This window comes from Aptenodytes forsteri, unplaced genomic scaffold (genome assembly GCF_000699145.1).
Source record: "Aptenodytes forsteri isolate BGI_AS27 unplaced genomic scaffold, ASM69914v1 Scaffold79, whole genome shotgun sequence".
Lineage (NCBI taxonomy): Eukaryota > Metazoa > Chordata > Aves > Sphenisciformes > Spheniscidae > Aptenodytes > Aptenodytes forsteri.
Window position 1 is genome coordinate 3,782,311 of NW_008794776.1, and position 24,133 is coordinate 3,806,443.

Sequence of the window (24,133 nt, forward strand, 5' to 3'; positions counted from 1 at the left end):
CCTGGCAAGGGCCATGTGGGAGCCTCTTCCATGCAGAAACACATTCTAGGAGATTTTTTTTTTTTTTAAGGCTGAAATTTTGAGGGTAGAACATGAGAGATTGGAATCTCGATGCCTTTAGGAGTCAAGGTACCTGAGGCACTTAAGAAAATCTCAGCTTTAGGACTCGGCAGAAGATAATGGTGCAGCCACTTATTCAAGCAAGTCACTGATGGTGCTCCTGCTGCTGCATTCTCCCTGTGGGCAGAAGGAGATGTTTTTGGGGATAAAACAACAGAGGTTTCTGTGAGATGAATTATGGGCTTTTCCACAGGTGGGCTGTGAGGTGGGAGCGTGCTGGTCCTGCTAGGTGGATGGTTTTTAGGAAGGACAATACCAAGCATTGACAAATGTGTCATAGCTCGTGAACTTACCTTGTTATGAGACGCTTTCATGTTTTATGCTTAGCTATTCTGTTTCCATTTTGGCTCCTTTTTTATGGTTTCAGGAAAAGGATATAATTTTACTCTTGCATCACTGCAAATCCATAGTAATTCTATTAATGAAAGAAAAAAAAACCTACCACCTGGTTTTAGAAACCGTGAGAAAAAGAATCACCTCTGGTGTTTTTGAAAAAGGACCTTGTTTGCCCAGTAATTCAATATTGCTCTATCATCTCAATAATGAGAGTTAAGCTCCTAATGGCAGCATGTTACAAAAAAGGCTGTACAACTTAAACATGTTGTAAATCCAACTATTAAGTATAAATTGATTTTTAAGGGGAAAAAATATGCACAAAACTAGTCTTTTACCATATGTTTCAACTCTACCAGAAACCTTACTTGAATGGTATTTCGATGTGCTTTACCTATTGTGTTGCAAACTTTTTCAGACTCTGTCAAGTTGTACTAAAGCTTTTAAAATACAGATGGTGGTAAAATCCCTGGTGGAAAACAGACTTCTATTTCAAACTTCAGTTCTGTTTTTTTCTCTTCTAGTTCATAGCAGATTTTGACAGATCAGAAGAAATATTCACAGCTTGATGCAGCTGGATTCTTCTTTGGCATGAGCAGAAACATCTGGCCCCAAAACAGTGCATTTTACCAAAGGGCCAAAATAAATGTACATGCATCTGTTGTGCTAATATATTTTCCTGTGAACTCAGATGTTAATTGTTTTCTTTTGCTGAGACAACAGTGTTGGTTCAGTGAATAAGATTGTTTCCTTTAGCCCTCTGTTAATTGTTTCCTTTAGCGGTAATACCCTTTTAAATAGGGAACTGTCAGGTACATTGTGAATAGCAGTAAGGTAAAGTGTTTTGAGCAAGGATATAGTGCAATGGTATCTAGACATGTACTGTTATATAGAATTTGCATATCGACTGAGGCAATTATTAGCACAAAACTCCACGTGAGACCAGTTTTACATCTCTAGGAGACACGTTCAGTTTTTGCATCATAATTTCAGAGGCTTTTGCCATTCCCACTTGCTACTTCTAGTGTCCTCTTGTCATCCACAGGCAGCAACAAGGGAACATTAAAGATCTGAGTAATTACCTAGTTATCTAGCTCTACCCGTAGTTATGCCTTGGTGAATTTTGTTATTTTGGGCTTTGTTCCTTCTCCCACACTTGCTCTTACAGAAAGAGCTACAGTTCAGAGAAGTCATTTTGCTGACTTTTAGTCTCCGGATTGAGCTTTCAGTTTTGTTCCCCCCTGGTTATAGCAGTTCTGGGCCCCACTGCTGCTTGTAAAGATCCCATGGTGTGACAGACCTTGGTCATTTCCCAAATCTGTATCCAAGGTACTTCGAAGCCTCCTGCCTTCGGGCAGCACTCAGACACAGGTCTTCCTGCCCAAAGTAAAACCTCACTGTCCCATGTATCAAGAGCAGTCCTGAATCCCATCGTATCTTCCCAGTAGCGAAGGCATTGCTCCCTTACCCCTCTTCCACAAAGCCTTCCTATCTGGTGGCTTCATTTTTTCATGCTGTTATCTCTGTGCCTCTTTGTACTAAAATATTTCCTGTGGAGGTGTGGGGTTTCCATGCAGTATCCAAAAAAGCAACAGTTCCTTTTTTTGCTTTTTCAGCAAGCTCTACTCTGTTAACTTTATACTTTCTTTCTAAGAAATACTTACTTACACATTATCCAGGGAGAATAATCTCGTGGTTAAGATGCAGGATGGTTGCTATTAAAAGCTGCAATGCTTTTAGCCATCCATTTTTCTCTATAGTTGCAGTCCTAGCCTTATCTCAGGTCCATTGCTTGATGTTCCCAAAGTCATTTGATCCTTTCATTCCTTCTGAGAAACCGGGACAATCATAGTACCCACTGCATATCCTTGCTGTTTAAACTTCATGGGTATTTGCAGAGTATTTGGAGATGCTCCCAGGAAATATTAGTAGGATCATTAATAAACGCTTCTTGCTATTGCTGTGTTATCCTCTAAGGTGCTATTTGTATAACTCTAGACTTTCCCACTGAACAAGCAGAGAAAGCAGACGCTTATTACTGTTTAAAATACCTTTCTGCACCAAATGTGACAAGGAAGATAAGCATTTCCTGCAGCTAAGACCATTCTTAAGGGAAGGACTGCAGCAGTCTAACTGTTACTTTAATTTTGCTTTAAAAGCTGCTTGTTCCAGTTCAAGTTAGACTGATTCATAATTTATTTAACCTGAACAAAACTAAGGTTTGGCTTAAAGCTTGATAAGCGTGCTATACACCATTTACAACAGTTTAAATCAGCTTCAAATCAGGCTTTTAGTTAAACTAGTGGACTTGTTTATTTTGGTGCTTGACAAGCCTTTGTGCCCTCTGTGAAACGATGCAGGCTCAGTGGTTTGCGTGTCTCTGGGCCTGCCTTGGGCAGGCTCAATGGCTTGTGTTTCGCTGGGCCTTAGGCAGGTTTCCCCTTCTCTGAACCTGGCTCATCCACAAGCACAGCCTTTCTGAAAGGCACCAGTGCAGCTTTGCTCTCCAGAATCAGTGAGGAGATGATGTCTCGCCTCACAGGGAGCAATTCAGACCAGCTGGGTAACCTTCAGTAGATGGTGTATCTGCCTTGTGGTTACTTCTGCAGTTTGCCCTTTCAGCCATATCAGGATGCAGTTTATGTGTTTGGAGGATCATGGCCTTCCAGCTGCAGGGAGAGGATTACTCTTCAGCAGGGCATGCTAGTGTGGTGGGTTTTTTTCTTCTTTTGTTTTCTGTAACCATCACAAGAAGAATAATCTGAGCCAAACAGTTTGGAGTTGGATTTTGGAGGCAAACAAGTCAGGAAGAGCACTCAGAACAAGGACACTTGAGTTAGCTTTTCTGTCATGACAGAAAACACAGTATGAAATCCAGATCCTGTTTTTTGCTCAAAGCTGCAGTGTTTCAGCGAGTCCTTTTGTGTCTGAGAAATTTTAAAGACTACGGTTGTAGGGAAAATATAGTTAGTGCCAAGCCACTCTTGTGCTGCACATCATGAGAGCACAGTATAGGCCAACAAGAAGCATTTTCCTTCACCATAAATTGATGCAGTCTATGTTATGCAGGAAGAAGGTAGGGTAGGCTCCCAGTCCGTCTTTACTGAGCTTTCTGTGCTTTCTTTTACTTCCTTGCATCTTTGGGTAATGCACTGTGTCCCTTGATGATAGTAAGTGTCAACCAGCTATTTCACAGAGCTCTGGGCTTAGCCTAACAGCAGTGCTGCCTTCTGAAGAGCTGCTTCCCGTTCCTCAGCTGCGAATATTAATCTCAAAGTTCAGTGATCATTAGCTAAAATAATTGTCACCCGTTTTTAGTTATTCAGGGCTGAAAATTACCAGAGGGCTTCACCTTAGTTGCTTCGGCTGTAATTATGCTTAGATTTTTGTTTTCTTCAGGATGTCGAACAGCAAACAGGATGTCCCCTGGGCATTTAGAGGAAATTGCTTCTGTGTTTCTTTGTGGAGCTGCCTGTGCTTGCTCTGGTAGTTATAACGCTGTTTTCTCAAATCAAAAAACTTGCAGTGGTGGTGTAGGATCTCATGGCCTTACTGAAAGTTTCCTTGACAACACTAATGTCTTGGCTGATCGCAACGGGTGATCACAACCAGACAGCAATGATGTTTCAGATTGCCTCTGCTTCAAGTGCAGAGCCAGGGACCTGCTTTCCAGACCTGTAGAGGTGTAAGGTTTGCTCTGATTTTTGCCAGAGTGGCTTGGTTCATCTGCTAGTGTGGGGAGCCTGAAGAAAATGGCTCTGGTTCCTGTTGGGACTTAACTGAAGCAGCTGTGGTTAGCTTTCCATTGCCTGTGGGTGACGAGGGACAGTTGGCTGGGGGACGAAGACCTCTGCCAGGGAAAGGACAGGTCCCGGGGGTCTAGAGAGAGTGTAAGTAGGGGCTTGGTAGAGTTTGAATTAGCAATAAAAGCAAATCATAGGTCTGACTAGAACAAGGTAGAAGTTGGAATAAAAATATTCGTGGTGGTGTGCATGGGGGTTGTCTCTGCTTTGCTAAATTCACATCATACTGCAGTTCATGCCAACCATCCATCAGTTCCCTCTGCACTGAAGTGGTGGTTCTCTTGCCTTTAATGCCAGCTTTTCCCCCAGCTGCTGCTATGCTGGAGCCTTGCTGCTAGGTTTTACGGGGTCTTCAGATATAACAGGGACACGATTATGGGCTGGTTTGCAGAACGGCTGAAAACATGCGGTATTAGGCCTGATCCTGTGTATGTGAAAGACTGTCTGCTATCTCCTGTGATTTAAACTATGCCACTGTAGCTTAACCTTACACCAGTGCTGGGCAAAAAAACCTGGTTGGGTCTTTGGTTGGTGTCTGTTTCTGCTGCATGCGAGTTCTCTGTTCAGATGAACTGAGGCCAGGGTGTGACCGTACTGCTGAGGGTAGGGTACGAGCTTGTGGCTGTGGCTCTGTCTGCTCAGCGCTGTGATCTTTGACAGCAGTTTCTGCAAAATTCATCATTCCCTGGGCAGCCTTTGTATTTATTTATTTAGTTTGTTTCTTTTCTTTTTTCACTTTAGTTTATTAATTGCATGTGTGGCTTTATCTGGAAAAAATTGCATGCAATTTATGCATGCCTACAGTAGCATATGTTTTATATATTGGGTTTATAGGGATGGTACTGATTCCTGAATTAATTTGAACAGCAAATTGTTGTTGTATCTGCACACAGTATGTCTTTTCTTTTTTTAACATGTATTATATGACACACATCTGGTGGTGTTTTAATTGTGTTATTGTGGTGCCTCAGAGTCCTAGTAATGAATTTGAAACCCTACTGTATTAAGCGTGGGTTTTTCACATGGGACACTTGGAGGGTTTGAGTGAATTGTTGAGTGAGAATGTGGATGCTTTTGTCCCTGCCTTGAACTATGGACAAGAACCCACAGGGTTTGCAGGCTGCCGTTACAAAATCCTCCTTCACCGTCGATCAGCATCAGGACGGTAACTTTTGTTCCCAGCTCTAAGTAAGGAGAGATCTGCAGTGCATCATACCTGGATAGTTGCTGGCATTTTTTGCTTTTTCTAATGGCAGTTTGATTGATCTCTGTGGTCCGTGTAAGGAGGACTTGGAGTGATTCAGGGCAACTATCCAAGTTTGTACTACAGGTTAGACTGTAGCTGCCGTGGGTTGTCAGTTCAGAAGAGCTTTGCCTTGCTGTCTTACTGGGGAGGCTGTAGACCGAGCCAGCCTTCCAAAATCATTCCTGTCAATGCTGTATCCAAGAGAAAGTGGCCTCTCTTCACTTGCTCAGGGGTTGGATTAGTTCCCTTTGATTGTAGCATTATGCTGGAAGATCATATGGAGGTGCTTGTCCATTGTGACCCTCCCAGCTTTACCTGAGTGACTGGCAGCGTAGTCTCTTTTCTATAGTAGCTGCAGGCAGCCGCCTTCGTTCCTCATAATCATAGTGCAGCTCTGGTTTGGGATATGTTTTTTCTAATGAGGTGTGTTTTTCAAGGAATCCAAGCTGCTGCCTAATGCCTTCCCTTCCTCTTCCTTATTTATTTCTAAACAGGTATTGTTGGCATCTATAAATTTTATCTGCAGTGGCTTTGATGATAATTTTCTCAGATATTGATGGAACTATTGAATAACTGCAAGCCTTGTTTAAATCCTTTTACCTTCTGTAGCAAACATTAATGATTATTTATTGACACTACTTTTTGAGAACTTAGCCAATATGTCCCTGCTTAAAATATGCTTTATTGATATTTATATAGCACTAATTTTTATCAGAATGTCTTGCAGTATGAGTGCATCAAGAATCCTAAATGTGTTACATTTATCCAGTTCCCTGTTCAACCAAACTTATCAAAGAAATGAAACCAGTCTTATTCAAGAAGGTTAATTTTCCAGAAAACCTTGTTGACTGAAATAGTTTAGTTCAGACAATTGAATCCAGTACGGGGTTTTTTTCTTCTTCTGTTCAAGCCTGGTATCACAGCAATGTGCCTATAGCTGCCCAGCCAGTCCTGGTTGCTCCTTTGAAATATTTCTCCAATACTTGTCTTTTTTCAGTTTTCTCGGTGGCTATTCCAAGCTCTATTAAAACATCTGTGTGCACATGATCTCCCATTCTAGGGCTTGTGCAACAGGTCTGGACTTTGTTCTTAGCAAATGTTGTCTAATATCTTCCTTTTGTTATCAGAAGACTGAGGAATGAGTCTGTTTTCCTCCCAAGGACAAAGCAGAACTGCATTGAATGTTTTGCCTGTCTGACATCATTAGTAATGTGTTTACCTTGCTTTTTGGGATCTTCTGTTACTAAAATCACTTTTGAAGGTTATCATCACCTTTTGAATTTGATTCAAAAACTTGCTTTTGGTGGGTAATATTACTAGAAGAGAAATACCATAGTATATAAAGAGATTTTTCTTGGTTGAATTTCCTAATAAATTTTGAAACATCTCCTGCAGCTTTGGACAATTTAATATGTATATTAGATCTACTTTTGCTTTGAACATCACAGCTGTTGATACTAGCCTTTAATAGACGGTATCTGTATGCATAGATGGCAGCAATGTTAAAGCTGTCAATTCTGATTGCCTCCTACATGGTGTTTAAAAGCATTGTGTAAACTCAGCCTAATTTAGTCTATTGGCTCCAGCTGAACACAGCTCTCTCCTTGCTAAAGGGATGCTTGGTCAATCATACCTCCGTCCTGCTCAGAGTTACTTTCCTGACAGTGATCCTTTCGATATGGTCAGCTGCATGGGTGTTGGTAACACTTGATGCATCTGTTGTAAGAGTCCTGAGCTGATCTTTAGCGTATCCATTTCTTTCCTATTACCAAAAAAATGTGCAAAATCGACTTCTCATTTGATGCATATTCGATGGCATTTTATAACCGAGAATCGCAGGTCCAAATCACCTTAATGTGAAACTTGAAGCTACAAATACTGTTTAGTAACTTGCTCAGAGGCTTTCAGCTCTCTCATGGAGTATTTATTGGATGCTATTCCTTTAGACTTGTCGATAAATTAAAGTGTAGTTAGGGCATCTGATTCTGGATGAGCTTTTACAGCTGGTGCAGTAATTATTAGGTGCTGCTTTTTCGTTGATGGTGATTATGTCTGTCCCTTGTCCCTCTATGGTTTCATTGTCATCTCCCAGCTTTACAGGCTGCTCCTCTTCAGTCACCAAGTAGTGTGTGTCTTTTTTTTGTGCTTACAGGTGCTGTCATTTATTTATAAACACAGACTAAGGTGCCCCAGTAAGTTTATTTGACTTCTCAGGGTTTTCTTCACTAAGGGAGTGCGGGGAGTCCTGACTTTTTTTCTCTGGCAATTGCTTATAGTTTGCTTTCGCAACAGGACCTGATAAATCATCACTGGTGGTGGGCACTGTTTGGTTATGTGTTGTGCTGGTTTTGTGCTGTAGCCCACGGATCTCAAAATTCCATGTTACCCCTTTCTCACCTTGCCTGCCTCCCCAGACAGCCCCGAGGGCCCGTAGGTGCCGTCTGTGTACCCTGTTGTGGAAGGCAGGTTTTAGCTAAATTGGTTAGGAATGCTATTTACCCTTCACCAGTCAAAGTCTCACTCCTGCACACACGCTAGCTAGCTGTAACCTAAGCAGGTCTACACTGACACAGTTTATCATTGACGTATGTCAAACCCAGATTTTCCCAGCTGTCTACTACCATCTGCCAAGTACGGCTGGGGGCATGCGGAGTGCAGTTTGCTATGCAGGCCTGATGGCAGCTGTAAAATCGAGCAGTTTTGCCTGCTTAAGCACCAGCTCTTTTCCAAAATAAGCAGTGAGCCTCCTGATCCTGAGAGCGCAGGCCGTCGCAGGGAAGCAGTGCCGGCTCTGCTCCGCAGCCGAGGCCACCTGCCAGCCGAGAAGCTGTGAAAAATCCTTGCGACGGTTCCAGTGCATCAGTTGACCTGCAGAAATGCCAACGCCGATGCTCCTTACGGCCTCTCTGCGCTGGGCACTAATGAAAAAGGCTTCTCCAGTCTCCAGAGGGCACTGGCCCACTCTTTTGGCCACACCACTCAAAAATTGTGAGATCAAATGTAGTTTCTTTCTAGTTAGGTATTTAGAAAGGCAAACTGAGTCAACCAGTATTCAGCAGAGTCTGCATGGGCACTGCAGAAAGCTTGGGGCTGCCATGCACCTCTGCGATGGTAGCGTGAGAAGTGCTTTGCGTCACTAGTGGTACGTACGGCAGGGTAGACAGAGGTATGAGACCAGACCTGGAGAAGTGTCTTTCCGAGAGCTAAAGCTGAGCTTGTCGTAGGATGTTACCCCGGCTAATCGGAGTGCCACATAGGAAGTCTTCCAAAAGCTGCAAAGGCAATGGACCACACTGAATGAGCTGTTTTCATTTGTTTTTAAAAATGTAAGATGACCCTCATGAGTAGTTGCAAGCTTTAAGATAAAAAGTTAGGTTATTAATGAGTAGTTAACATTGCTCAAGTAGCTGAGAAAGTAACAATAGCTTTTAAGTATTTTGATTTTTCACTAATATTACTTTTTCTTACAGTAAGTTGTTGTGCTTGCTTTTCTGTAGCAGCGGACTCTGACAGCTTCTAAGCACAGATATCCTTTGCTAACTTTAATTCAACTTCTCTGCATCCCAGAGAGAGGTAAAAATGAACCAACATGTTAGACTGCTAAACTGCAATACAGGTTATTTAAGTAACTTATCCAGAAGAAACAGGTAAGCCAGGATTAGAAACCAGAAGTCTGCATACCAGTCAAATGTATAAACGCTAAGCTTCTAAAAACCTTACAGCTTTCTGAACGAATGTGGTTTGGTTTGGGTTGTTTTTTAAACAAAAGGACTAATTTCCTTCTGTATCATAACTTAACGCTGCTGCTGTTTTCCTCTTCATCACAGTAAGTAAAAATGGACATGTCATATTTAAAATGAGTTATAGCTAAGATAGCTGATCACAACATCCAGAGCAGCACCACCCAATTAGAAAAACTACTCTAATCTAACCTGATGTTACTGTCATTTTTTAAAATGAGTCCTCCTTCAATCATAAAATCTTCAGACCATAACATTGCTTTCTATGCCATATGTCCTTATTTAGAGGAAAAAAAATGATTGCACCCTTAATTCAAAGGGAACATTTCCCTCTGAGCCAGAACTCAATAAAATGTATCAAAAAATTGTGGAAAAGGGCAAGCAAAGAAAATCAAATTGCAGCGTGTGAAACGATTTAAGGAGGGACCTGGGGAATACATAATCTCCAAACTGCCAAGTTAGAGCAAGTATAAAATATACAAACAAGCCTGATATTTTTCCCAGTTGATCTCGTTATGAGGTATGCTTGGGATAGATAAATTTTGTTAGCATGCATTAAGGCTGGATTTTCAAGGAAACAAGTCAGAAGTAATGTGTTTAGCTGATTCCACCTTGTTTTGATACATGGGTCTTTTCAGGTTTAAAAAAGTACATTTTTAAAGCCAAATGGTTTGTTTTGTTTTAAGCATTAAAACCAGAGGCAACTGGGTGACTTCTTTTTTCCCCCCCTTCTGGAAAACAGACATTGATAATTTCAGCATGCTCTTTAATCATTAGGGTAGAGCTCTGTGCAGTATGTTTCACTGCCACTTATTGTTGCCTGCCTAAAATACACTGAACTAGCCTTGAGTGCAATCCCTTAACAGACTGCTTTGTCCACAAATAGTACTTTTTCCAAGTCTCCAATATATTTTAATTAAATTGTCCATTTGTATTTATTAAGGCAGTTTACTGTCTCCTGCTGCAGAAAGCTGCTACTGCTGATAGTCTACCAAGAGAAACACAAGCTTATCTGGGAGCTGATAATAAAATGCAAGCGTATGTTAGCAAAGAAGTCTTCCCAAAATATTGCTTAAGCATCATTTTCATGTTTGTTGGGAAGGGGACAGGCCATACAATTAGTTTTGATAAGTGATCTCGTTTGAGGTATGCTTGGGATAGATAAATTTTGTTAGCATGCATTAAGGCTGGATTTTCAAGGAAACAAGTCAGAAGTAATGTGTTTAGCTGATTCCACCTTGTTTTGATACATGGGTCTTTTCAGGTTTAAAAAAGTACATTTTTAAAGCCAAATGGTTTGTTTTGTTTTAAGCATTAAAACCAGAGGCAACTGGGTGACTTCTTTTTTCCCCCCCTTCTGGAAAACAGACATTGATAATTTCAGCGTGCTCTTTAATCATTAGGGTAGAGCTCTGTGCAGTATGTTTCACTGCCACTTATTGTTGCCTGCCTAAAATACACTGAACTAGCCTTGAGTGCAATCCCTTAACAGACTGCTTTGTCCACAAATAGTACTTTTTCCAAGTCTCCAATATATTTTAATTAAATTGTCCATTTGTATTTATTAAGGCAGTTTACTGTCTCCTGCTGCAGAAAGCTGCTACTGCTGATAGTCTACCAAGAGAAACACAAGCTTATCTGGGAGCTGATAATAAAATGCAAGCGTATGTTAGCAAAGAAGTCTTCCCAAAATACTGCTTAAGCATCATTTTCATGTTTGTTGGGAAGGGGACAGGCCATACAATTAGTTTTGATAAGTTTTTGGAACAGTTGCTCTTAACAATTCTTGTAGCCGTGGGGAATCATAATCTTTGTTAGCATGAAATGTTATCTGCAGAAAATTTTCCTTCCTTAGATTGACCCTATAGAAACAGTTGAAAAAGGGTTCTTTGGCAGAGCAGATGATAAAGTCATTACACACTGATGAGATGTAAAGTGGCGTTCAGCAGCATTAGTTTAGATAGATGAGCATGATAAGGTGGATTCATCCCTATCTCTGGTGATCTGAAAGCTTGGACCTAAACTCTGGGACTTGGACACCTCTCAGCTGTACCTACTTACCTCCAAGTAGCTGCTGCCAAAATAGATTTGTCTCAAAGTCAATAAAACCCTAAATCTGAAGGTTGTGTTTGGTCAGTCCTTTCTCTCAAGACAAATGAAAGTTGATCTTCCAGAGCTCTAAAAAGGAATCAGACATTTTTCTCGAGAGGTTAACGTGTTCCTGAAAGGAGGCAACTTGGCTCAGTGCTGCATGGAGCTCTTTGCCCCTTCAGATCTGGAAGGGCGTCTTTGTTTTTGTGGGACCATTCCCTGCTCCCAAGTGTAGCACAAAGTAGGCAGGTGCCATTCCTGCCGGTGCCTGTCCACTGGCGGAGGTGAGAGAATTAATAGACCCATCTGAGCCACCAGAACAGGCATCTCTGAGATGAATATTTTAATTATGTTTCTCCCCAAGGGCGCTGCTTTCTGTCTTGCCTTCAGAACAGCACAGAGAGAGGTTGTTGGGAATTTCTTTTCGCACCATGTATGTCTGCAAGACTGGTTTTGTAAAAAGCAGACACAAACCCAAGCAATGGCGAAAGGTTTAAAATCAGACTGCTGTGACTTTAAGAGCGAGGAAAAAAAACTGTTAAGGAAGGAAAATAAAAATCCCACAGCCTGTTGTAGCAGCTGTAGCTTCAGATCGTGTGGAAAATGAAGGCAGATGATTCAATTTGGCCTGTGCCCCGAGTACATTTCCAAATGCTTCTGTGTGTGCGCAAGATAATGAACAAATATATTGAGATGGCACAAGATCAGTCCGAGTTTGCCGCTGCACAAGCCGTGGAGCTCCCAGTAGGAGCGCACTAGCTGTGCTGGGTTAATGGGGGTGAGGGTCGGGAAGCCCAGCACCTTTCAGAACAACTTAAGAAAAGAATTTGTCTCCTTTTGCCCCAGGCTCCCTGTGGCACTCAAACGGAGCTTGTGATAAATCGAAGTGTATTTATTAATAATGAGCGGGGGCAGCGTGCCCGTGATTTGAAAATAGGTGCGCCAAATAAAAATGTGCTTTCCTCTGACATCGGAAAAGCTTAAGTAAATGGAGAGCAGGCTGATCTATTATGATTAAAAAGCGGGGGCTGAGAGCCAGTGTAGTGGTAATGAAAAAGCCCTTTTAGGGAAGCAAGACCCTGTTCTGCCCATTCATATATTCCTCCACCCCGCCCCATAAGAAACAGGGAGGGGGGAAGTTGGATGGGAGAGATGAAAAGGCAGCAGCAGTCCAGGATAGCAGAGCTGGACTTTAATGAGAGCTGGAGTTATTACCGGAATGAGTTATGATATTTAATCATGCTACATGATGTCCAACAGCGCAAGGTTCATAATTCTTGGCTCTGAATGTGGCTTGGGACTGTCTGCGACCACCTGCAGTATGCAAATTGATCGTGGCCTTACAAACCCTCTGTACCTTGGCCCCGGTCGTTCCCTGCCAAGCCAGCCTGGTCTGCAGCGCTGGCCCGCTCCCGCAGAACTGGAAACAGTGTCTTTCATGTTCTAAAACGCAAATCTGTAGCTTCTGGTAAAAACTGAACCGTAGCTGTTGCAGATAGCTGGAATTGCCTACTGCCAGCTTTTCTCTGCGGTGTGTGGTGTTGTCAGGTGTGTTATTTATCTTGAGGAAGGCTGCATTGGTCTGTTTTTTCAGCAGCCTTTGGTTTAATTGGTGCTTTTGGAGAATCCTGTTAACTTCAGTGATGAAATAAGCTCTGCTTGAGTACAACTTCGGCACATATTTAAACGTTTTAGTGCATACATACTGACATGAATGTCTTGCTGACTTAGGATTTGGATGAGGACAGGATTTGGCCTTTGGAAGAGATAAATTACCGAGTAACTTCAGTCTTCTCCTTGTGCCTTTTAATTTTGTTCCAGCTTAGCTGTCCTGAAGTGACACAGTAGTCAACCTACGTTTAAGAAAAGATTCCTTCCCACCACCACCCCGAACCTTAGGAGATGAGCACCTTTCCAAGACACTCTCTCACTGAGCTTTGGGTGTTGGGGTTATTTTGAGACTTTTTGCTTCTCGGATGACTCCTAAAATATTTTGAGCAGACCTCAAGGCAATGCAATCAAACATACTCGAATTTGGCCCACATATGCTTCTACCTGCTGTTTCCTGAGCTTCTGTTTCAGCTGTGTTACGCTGACTGGAAAACACCGTCTGGCAGGGCCTGGAGAGGGGCCTTCGCTGCCATCAAAGCAGAAAATAGCAGTGGGCTGTGTGGGTACTTCCAGACAGGCAAAGTCAACAAGCTGGAGGGGGGGTTCTTACCTAAATGCTGCTTGTTAGTGATTTTAATGCTTTCCTGTAACAGTAGTAGGGCAGCTTTACCCACGTGGAAAGGCAGCTTCTCTCAGACGGCCCTTCCCTTCTCAACCCTACATTTAGACAGGTTATTTAGCTCCTCTACCTGAGGTATTTAATAATGGTGGCTGGTGTTGTTCTAATGTCTGTGTAAGTCTCTGGCAATGTGTTGTACAAGAGGATGTAGTGCATTTTGCGTATAAATTTGGGGAGTTGCTTGTTTGGGTCTGTGCCGTGCTGAGGTGGCCATGACGTTCCCGGGCTGGGGCTGGGACCTCACCTTGCCTCTGGCCCACAGAGCCTTTGCCGACTCTAAAAAAGTAATAACCTTTTCAAAGGAAGAGGAATATTAAGTTTTATAGTAAAGCTCAATCAGGGAACATGGTCAGGAGGAATTTCTGCAGCTCGAACAAAAACACCCAGAGAAAATCACTAGAAATCAAACAGCCAAGCCAGAAGCAACTTTGGGAAAGAAGCTTTTGACCAGTTTGCTAATACCCAGGTCTGCAGAGAGTGCTCGTGAAACCAATGCATCCATTTAGCAGAACAACTTGTCCTCCTAGCTGGGTCCTGCATGTGGCTCATTAGGGTAATTACTGATGAATTAAGGCAGCTTGGCTCAGCACTCCGGCTGCGGGTGTGCGGGCTCCCCTGCTGGCAGGCAGCAGGTGTAAATGAACAAGATCTGTCAAAAAGGCTGATGACCCTCTTAATTCACAGCAGCAAACTGGGGACAGAGGTAGTGCAGCAAGTTTAATAATTGATATTTACTTGGAAAGGTTAATGGCAGCAGTGATGCTTCTAATTTGCTTGCCCGTGCAAGACCTCGTCAGGTCAAATTGTCTCAATTTGTTACCATGGGTGTAGGTGTAGTTTTCCTTTAATGAAATTTGGAGAAAAGAAACAGGTGGTGTTGGGAGCCAACTGCAACTCAAGAAAAACAGCAAAAGGTTGGAGTCTGGTAACAGGTTGGGTGAGTCTGTGCTAACTTTAAACAGCTGGCAGTTTAGTCCTTTTGAATAATTCTGGTGAACATTTGCGCTTAGGAAGGTGAAAGGATTTGGAATGATGTAATTTATTTTTCCTTCAATTGCAGCTGTCTAGGAGTTGTTTAGGTCAAAAGTGTGATACTTTTGACAGGCTTTGATGTGTTCCTAGGTGGGAGCAGTAAGGTTATGGATCAGAAATCAGAAAGCCGCAGCATTCAATGGGTATTTCTGTACTGTATTTAGGGAAATTGTAATTCTGTCCTGTAATAGTTAAGTGGTTCCTATTTCAGGGAGAAACAAAGCACCTGCTGTGTCTGGAAGCTCTGAAATTGGCAGGTCAGATACTTCACATCCAAGAGTTTCAGAAGAGCTGGCTGATGACTGGGAACCAGTGGAGTTTGGTTTTGAGTAAGCGTAGGAAGATCCAGATGATGGAAGAAAGCTGGTGTGCCAGTGTTTGTGAAAGGCTGTAATTAATGGGGTATTTCCATTTGTCCTATTGGCTTGGCATCAATCCTAGGCAAGATAAGGGATGGCTGAAATCATAATTGTTTAATAAAGACCTAAAAAAGAACCAAATAAGCGAATGGCAATCGTTTGATGTATTTAGAAAAAAAAAATCTTATCAAATTTACTTAATTATTTGTAGGATTAAAAATTTGATTGATAATGGCCACTGTATTGGTGTAGTATAGTTAGATTTGTGTGCTTGATGCTGTTGGCCTTTTTATTAAGGAAAAGGACGATGTGGATTCAACCTGATGAATTTCAAGTGGATTATTTCCTGCCTTTATACCTGATGCTGGTAGTTGCGAATGCAGGCTCACTGTTCGTTGGAAGTGCTTCTAGCAGATCCCAGCAGGGATCACCTCTCGTTGCTGTGGTGTTTGAACATTTTGACGTAGGAGCAAAGATGAAAAATCAGTCTTAATAAAAGTTTGCAGCTGGGCAACATATTGGAAAGGTGGTTTACAATGAATGAGACAGGACACGGATGCTGAGAGCGGTGGTTGTGTGACGAGGTGGCCGTGAGTAAATTTGTATGTCTAACGCTTTGATGTGGCTGAGTCTACAGGTCTTATCCTGAGGAAGAAAGTATATTGCTGAGGTGTAAGGTGGCAGAAGGGCATGCAGAGTAAGGACTTTAATCAGAAATGTACCATTCTGATTGAACATGAGCATGATATTCCTCTGTATTCTTCTATACAAGCCTATACAGGCTGTATACTCCAGATTGGATGAGTACTGGAGCTCGTTCTGCATATAGTATCTTGAATATTGTATTAAAATATTAATAGACTGTGGGGCACTTAGCTGGGAGCGATATCAAACATCCATGGGAGTGTAGTGATCAGCGTGCTCCTGGGGCTCAGGTTTCAGTGCCCGCATTTGTGGCAGCGTGCCCACCGAACGCGGTTCCTCGTGCCGCAGTGGCAGGGCTGCTTGAATGTGCTGGGGTTATATCAGAGCACCATGAGCAAACCCTGTTAGCTACTGAGACCGCAATGAAATAGGACAGAAAGAAACAAGGGGATTTTATTGCCATTAAAAGTACCAATTTGTACAAGCCGACATTTTAAATAGTGTAATTTAAATGGAACCAAACTGATATGAATAGAACCTATTAATAAATTAAACACTTCTTTCCACCCAATATTTCACAAGGGAATTAGCAGAATAATTTGTTAGTAAATGAGCCCAGGAATGAAGCTGTGAATGACATATCTATCCTATCCTTCTCCTCCCCCTGTAACACACTTTGCAGACGTAAGCAGAAAGTTGCTGTGATTTCAAACATTGGCACCTCTCGCTTACGTACAAACACAAGCACAACTTCAAGTGAAGGAAGAAGGATGATTTAGTGGTTAGAGAACCAGCCTTGGCTGTAAGAGTTAATCATGCTCCATTTCAAATTTTGTTTCAGGCCAGTATCTCTCATGGTATTTAGGCACCTGGCTGTCATGCTGGTACCGACCTCTCAGTGCAGTCGCTGGGGGTGGCCCCGAGGCGTGTCTCCGGACTAGGAACCAGAGACCTGGCTGTTGGGTCAGTAGTGGCCCGGCAGCAAGTGGCAGTACTTAAACACCAGTGTCACAGCTGAGATTTGCTGGTAGCAAAGAGTGAAGGGGGTTTGTCTGTCCGCTTCCCTCTCGTGTCGGGCCCTAGGACTTTGGCACAGCCTTGCCTGCTTCCAGGAGTGCTAAAAGTACCCCTTCCCTCGCATGTTAGCGAAAGGGAATATTGGACACGTGGTCAAGCACAACTTCAGAGAAGCCCCATGCATTCAAAAGCATTCTCTCCACGGTGTCATGGGCTTAGGAGTGAAACATTGACTACACCACTGTCGGCAACCTCGGGAACAGGTGGCAGAGCAGTGCTTGAAAAATCTCCTTTTTCCCCCTTCCTTCTTCTCCCTCTAGATGAAGGTCCCTACAAGCAGAAGTGGCAGAAATAGCGAGGAAGACAGCATCAGGGAGGCCACAAGCTCTCAGCGGAGCAGCTCAAGGGACCGTCTCAGTGATGTAAGTACCATTCAGGAGAAAGCATCGCTTCATTGCAGCAATTCCCGCTGCTGACATGGCTTTTCATAAATCTTGCTGAACAAATGTTGGCATCCAGAGGTCACTGTGTAATAACTTTTTTTTATGTCATGATTGAGTGTTATGGCATAAGTGGTTGAGCTGCCTTGCAAACACTATAATCATGGTGCAAATAATATGATAAGCGAAAGATCAGAGATGGGAAAACAAAATGGAATTGTTATTCCTCGGGGAAAAATGGCTTGATCTTTTCTTTTGTTTTCTCAAAGAAGTTGTGTTAAAAAGCTTTTTACAGTATCTTTGGGTTTAGCTACTGCACATAATCACGTAGTTTGGGTGCAAAGTCAGTTTATCTAATTTTATGCTTCCTGCCTCCAAGATATGAAAGGTTTTGGGGGGAAAGCTGTCTTTCTCTCAGGAAATTTGATGGTACGTTGAGTGAAATGTTATGATAAAACAAAAGCAAATGGTGCCTTAGTGTGTAAACACACAAATGGGCTTTTGAGTCACCAAGAAATCAATGGCAGTGCTGGGATAATTTTATATGAAGGCTTTTTGTGTTAGCAATTAGCATTTCGCCTTCATTAAAACATGATTTTTTACTAATTAGGACCTTTCCCGTTAGGAGAGATTTAAATGAAGAACAATAATCAAACGCTGGCACGAGCATGTCTGAAATATTAAATTTGCCATTTCAATGGCAAGCCACAGAAATCCCAGAGCGAGTGGTTTTCATGTTGAGTTCTATTAATGTAAAATATGCTTCATAACTAAAACCTGTCACAGAAAACGGCTCACACCAGCTAAATTCAATTGGACAGTTAATTTAGCTTTAAAATTGAAAACACTACCTCTGCTTCAGGATGCAAAAGGAAGGGGGGGGAAGCCTTTGATAAGTGTGATGTATTTGCTATTAGGGCTTTCAGAGCCCATTCTGCAGGAGGAGAAGGAAGAAAAAGGGGAAAAAATGGCTCCCACAAATGTGTTTAAAAGCTGAAAGTATTTATTAAAAATGTCAGCAGAAAAGTGCTTTTGGCAGATTAAAGCGGGATTCAGCTTGACAGCTCTGACAGGGAAATGTGACGGGGGAAAATTCTCTCTACATGTTTGGAGTGTGCATGGGGCGCTGTAAACAGCCGACGCAGTGGGAGGAAGAGAAAAATAACGTGTCCTGTGATCTGCTTCCAGGATTGCAAACCCACGCGCCGTGGTGGGGAAAGTCGGTGAGGGGGGGGGCCCTTTGGACAAATCCCCTTGCTGCGGGGCTTCTTTGACTGTGTTATTAGTCAATAATGATCATAATTTTATGTATACGTATATTTATGCAATTCTGTCCTTCCCCTCCCCTTGGCCACTCTTGACAGGTATATGAGCAGGGGCGCCTGGCAGCATTGCTGTACCATAACGTGGGGCCGCGGGAGAGGAATAACATATTCAGACTTAGTGATTAGCTTAGGTCAAAGCGTTAAGTGGTCTTGGAGACTTTTCTTGTTAAGCCGATGCACTTCCAGTTTTTTCTCCTCCTTTCCCTTTGCCCACAAAGTTGCAGGCTGAGCCTGCAGGAATTGAGTCTGAGTGCCTAATTCCTGCAAAATCTTCAAAGCTAGTTCAGCAGCCAGTGAAATTCAGTGGGAAATACGCACTCCGTTCTTTTTTACTCAACGGGGACATTTGGGCAGTGCCTGAAGGCCGGGGCACACTTCAGAGCTTTGCTGAAGCTGCTCTCGTGACCTGGTGACCCATTGCAAATGAGAATTTTTCAAATTAGTAATTAAACAGTTTGAAAAGTAAGGTTCATGAATCACAGAATGCTCTTCGTTCATTATTTGATGAGTGCAATTTAGCTTTAATTACGTATAACGCTTCCTCGCCTACTAGTAAATGTTCTGCAGTCTATTTAGTGACTGTCAGAAAGTCTTAGAAAGTCCCGCGAGTGCAATCGGATGGTTTTCCCTATTTGCGTGCAAAGGAATAAGGTGGCAGACTTTTTCTTTTTGTAGAGAAGGAGCAGGGAAGGGGAGAGAAGAAGACGACATGCTATGGAGTGTCGATTCCTGCAGGATTTTCTGTCTAGCCGTGCCTGGTCCCTGTATGGCTCTGAAGCTGTACTTCCCAGCATGCTGCTTAAATAGATGGTGTGCAGCTGAACTGATGCAACCCCTTACATGTGGCACTGAGGATTAAAAAGCCACAGGGCAGTAAGGACATAAAGGGAAGGCAGGGACGGTTTTTCCTTGTGGTTAGCGGTTACAAATAGAGGCTCTAGCACACGGCTGTGCTGAGGTGGCTGCCTGTCCTTGCAGACGGGTGCTCTGCGGCAGGATGCACCTGGGCTGTTTCTCGCTCTCCCCTGAGTAGCTCTCCTGCTGTTTCTCGGTGCATTTGGCCTTCAGGACTGTTTTTCATGCTGTCTTTCCCTCCCATCTCTTTCCCCATTAACTTGGGTGAACAATGGAGTAAATGAGGCGGGAGGTGGTAGGTTTGGCTGCTGTACGGCAGCACACAGCAGGTGTGGTGGGAAATATGTGTATGAAAGTGTCGGCTATAGCGTTCAGCGTTGCCACCTTAGGAGCACTGGAGTCCTCCCTCCGGCTTTGTTGTCGGTCTCCATTTAGAAGGTGCTATTACGAATCGCTTAGCTCCTCTGTGTGATTTGTTTCTTGGGGTGACTTGTTCAATGGGATGCCAGCAAGTTGTTCTTTATTTACATTAAGGCATGTCATTAGTCTCTAATGGACCATGAAGTCAAGAGGTGGCCTGGTCTGTCGTGAAATAATTGCACTCTGAAGAAAACTGCAGCAAATGATTGATTATGTCTTGCACACACACACACAAACAACAAAACCCAGAGCGTTTTGCTGCTTCTTTACCACAATGAAACTTCCATGGGGAGAGAGTGCTACAACTTCATACTAAGACAGCAATTGTCTGTCTTGTATAGTACATCTTTCCAGACATTACACTGAGTGCCATTTATTATGGGTCATTGGGGAAAAAATGCTTATTATGATCTAGTGAAATCATCTCTGGCTGCAGAGGTTTGATTTGTTGAGGCTGGTCTCTTCTTTGGGATGAGGAAACTTCAGAGCAGAAAAACAGGGACATTTTAGCCCAGGTTTACACAGCAGATGGTGTGGTGTGGGGGAGAAGGGATGGGAATTTGCCACTTGTTTATGTTCCCAGTGTTGATGTAAAATTCCCTTAAAATCTACTACAAAGCTGACATCCCTGTTACACATGTACTCCCAGGTCTTCTACAACCAACACAGAGTCAACAGCCTTTTTCCAAAATGGGATTTTCCTCTGCTGTCTTTCATAGTGAGGTAATTGGAAGTTGCCAGAGTATTAAGAGCCAGATAAGCCATATTGCTATTTTGTTGTGTTGACCCAAGTAAAAGCGGAAGGCTTGGGCATTTTGTTTTGGATTTTCCCCATGTTCCATAATTGTCCTAATCTTTTCTGATGTCCTGAACAGTCCAAAAATCCACACAGAGCCTTGTATAATGGCTTTAAAAAAAGGTTTTTATCTTTTTCTTGACCCATCAGCTTAAGAACTGCCTGCTTTTTAATGGATTTTCTCCCTCAATAAATTGAATGGATCGTCCCTCATTATCATTTAAATAGAAGCCTCACTCCCTGTGAACATGGAAAATTTGAATGTGGTAGTAGAGCTGTGATAATTTGAAATATTCGGAAGGTGGGGGCAAGGAGGGTGAGCAGGCGGCAGAGTGCAGAATTGCTGAATGTAATTGTCATGGATTCTCAATTTTGTTGCCACAAGATGGGAAAATAGACTAATAATTGTCTTCCAACCCTAGTAGAATAGTTGCCCTAGTTAGCTGAAGCTAACACTCTAATTGTCATGGGGGCACAGAGATGAATGAGGATGTATGCAGGGCACAGCCGGGGCTAAATTGAGTGATATACTAAGGCAAAGAGCAAATTGGCAATTATTGGCCCAGCTGAAAAGGTTGGCAGGTGTGCTGCTTTCTCACGAGCCCTTAGGGGGAAATTGGAAATATAAAATATCGACCATAAATACTCACTGATTAGGAAATATGTTGCAAGAGGTGCTGGCCACTTAAGAGTCAAAACTCTCCTTTTCAAGGGATTGGCTTCAGCTGTGCATAGAACCAGCAAGTGCTGCTACTAAGTTGTTCAGAGCTTTTTCCTCTCATCCCCCATCCCCCAGGCTACCTTTTCTAATTTTCCATCATCCTGTCCTCATATGTTTGTTTGTTTTTCTTTAAACATAATAAACGAAAAGCAGTCTTTCAGGAAATGCAGAGATTTTCCGCTCTCTAAATGTTCTTTGATAAGTGTTTAGCATATTGTATAGACTAGATATAAAATTCTCTCTCTGGTAGATGAATACAAAATAACTTCTGTGATTTCTAATTCAAACAGTTCACTGTGATCTGCTTTTCTTTGTGTGCCATCACAGGCACTCTGTCCCCCTTCCCTCCTACTTTCTGTACCATGCTTCCCCTCCTGGGGCAAAGGAATTAAAGCAGTAGCAGGGTACAAAGCTGCAGGTCTGTTACGTGTGCCTCAGGCTGAAGTACCTTGCCAGAAGCATGATCAAATGAGCCTCTGAATTGAGAACTGGATGACAGTCGCACCACAGGTCCATATTTATCCACTTTGCAAACTTTGGCACATGTGGGATGCCTGGTCTTGGCTCTGGGCAGGGTGGCGGTGGGACAGCAGAGCTTGGCATATCTCAGGCCAGGAACACCCCAGTGCGATAGTCAGGGATGTTACTGAGTGTGTTGAAGGAGTTTTTTGGAAGGCCTGGGATGGCAAGATGTGGACTGCAAATTCTTTATGTCGCATGCTGTCTGTTGTTCTGTATGTATAACAGACTAGAATCTGATCCCCAGTTTGAAGAGTGGAATAAGAGCATCATAGAGCTTAGTGAAATAAAGGTAGCAACAGGGTAGTTTTAAGACCCCTTCCTCAAACCATGTGTCTTGGGAAACTGGTTTGAATATACATGCAAGGATTGTGAAACCTTTCAAGTCACATTCTTCTGGAGGCAAAAATTCATGTCCCTTCAGCATTCTATCTACTATTATCTTTGTGTCCCTCAAAATACCAAATTCTTGCATGAAAACTGCTGCAGCAGAAATTATAAGCAAAATTGTAATGACTTGCATGAAGCATCAGGTAGTGAAGCATAGCTAGGAAGAAAGAAAGTCTGGAGAAGGTTTTGTGAAGTTGGCCGAGGGATCACCACCCTCCCTTGAATGGGAGCAGCACTTGCGCTTGTTCCGTGCGTTTCAGAAATGTGAGGTCTTTTCATATTGTTCCTGGCTTACCGTATGCAGTTTGTTCCTGGTCAGCAGCTGTCTTTCCTTCTGCTGTCTATGGCCATCAACTGTAGGAATCTAAGTGTCTTTGTTGGAAGCTGTTCCATAGCTTATCAAGCCAGTTCAGATGTTTAGACCTTGTGTAGTTTGATATCTTACTGAACTGGTTTTGCAGTATTTCCAAGCATAATCCCCTTTGTTTATCCAACATAATAAAATAAGTGAATTGAAGAAGGAACACATTCAAGTTTTGTATGACATCCAAAATCATTCATCATGTATTGTGGTTATCTTGTCAGGTCCTGGTTTCTAATCTAAGTGAACATCAGATGCACTCTGTGACCTTTGCCAAGTCAATTGAACTCATTGTATTAACAGACAGGAGTGTGACTATGGAAATTAATTGTGTTAAGAGACTCCGTGTTAAGGTCTGGGTTATCTCCTGCCCTTGGCCCTTTTTGCCCTCCTCCCCACTTACTCCTCTCATTCCAAGACATTTGAGTTTTACAGGGGACTTGCTTGGAAAGGAAGTACTAGATTTCTTCAGTATTCAAAGCTGAACCAATATTCTGTTGTTGAATGTTCTATAAATGACCAAGTGGACGGGTAAACATGCATGCTTCCTTGTGCCTCAGTCCTATCTTACTTCAGAATTGGGGTAACTGAGAAAATAGTGGAAGACAGGTACAGCTGAGGTGAGTTTTCATCCTGAACAAATGCTATAAAACATAATTAAAAATCAGTTCTCTCCGTATTATTGATTAATTCTTCTGAATGCTACTCAACCAAATCAGGCTTGTGGCATTGGGCCGTATGATAAGTTTGGGCCTGTGGTTCATCAAGGCAAGATTAGGCACTAAATAGGAGCTGGGAAGTCTGCCTCAGTTCCCTCCTCTGCTGGAGACTCCTCGGGTGACACTGGGCATGTCTACATTTTTCTCTGTCTCAGTTTCCACACTAACGTGGGGGTGGCGTTAATAATAGTGCTAGGAGGCTTTTTTTGGGGACCATCCTGTGCCCACATAGGAATAGCTATTTGCCCAAAACGGCTATTTCAACAGCTGACTTGGAGGTATTTGATACACTTTTGGTTCCAGCCAACAAAAGTGGCACATTTCAGAAAAGCTGGAATGAACTCTTGACGTTTCTGGAATATGTTAAGTCTTTTAGCCAAAGAGGAGGGAAGTGAATACTAAAAACAAGAGCTATTTTTGTGGTCATGCTGCCATCACCGGCTTTTATCTAATCCCCTTACAGTTAGTTCATGTATCAAGGATACGAAAGATCCCAGTTGAAACCTGCCTGACCCATTGAGAGTGGGGAATTGGCTTGAGGTGCCCTATTACCTTGATTATTACTGGATTTTAGCACTCTTCCTACTGTCTTTCTAGTTCAATAAATAACCCAATGGCTTTAAGAAACTGAACAGAGTGTCTTGATTTCTTTTGCATCGTGAGAACAGTGGAAGGACATGCTTTTATTTATACAAGGGAAATAACTTTTCCTGTCAATTTAATAGACTATCTTGGAAAACCTGCTGAAGGTTATTGGTGAGATTTTGTCATGATTTTCTTTTCTAAATTGCAATCACAGTGTTTATCAGGAATAAAGGAAGAAATCTTTTAAATACAATTGCAGATTGCAGTGTATCCTGGTTTCAGCTGGGATAGAGTTAATTTCCTTCCTAGTAGCTGGTACAGTGCTG

General features: G+C 42.6%; 1 protein-coding gene across 1 annotated transcript in view; it reads left to right on the plus strand.

Moving 5' to 3' along the window:
• Positions 1 to 24,133, plus strand: part of FBRSL1 (fibrosin like 1) — a 411,006-nt gene that overhangs the window by 80,336 nt on the left and 306,537 nt on the right. The window contains exon 2 of the mRNA XM_019470782.1: positions 16,997 to 17,098. Within this exon, the coding sequence (XP_019326327.1) occupies positions 16,997 to 17,098 (102 nt within the window). The remainder of the gene's footprint in view (positions 1 to 16,996; positions 17,099 to 24,133) is intronic.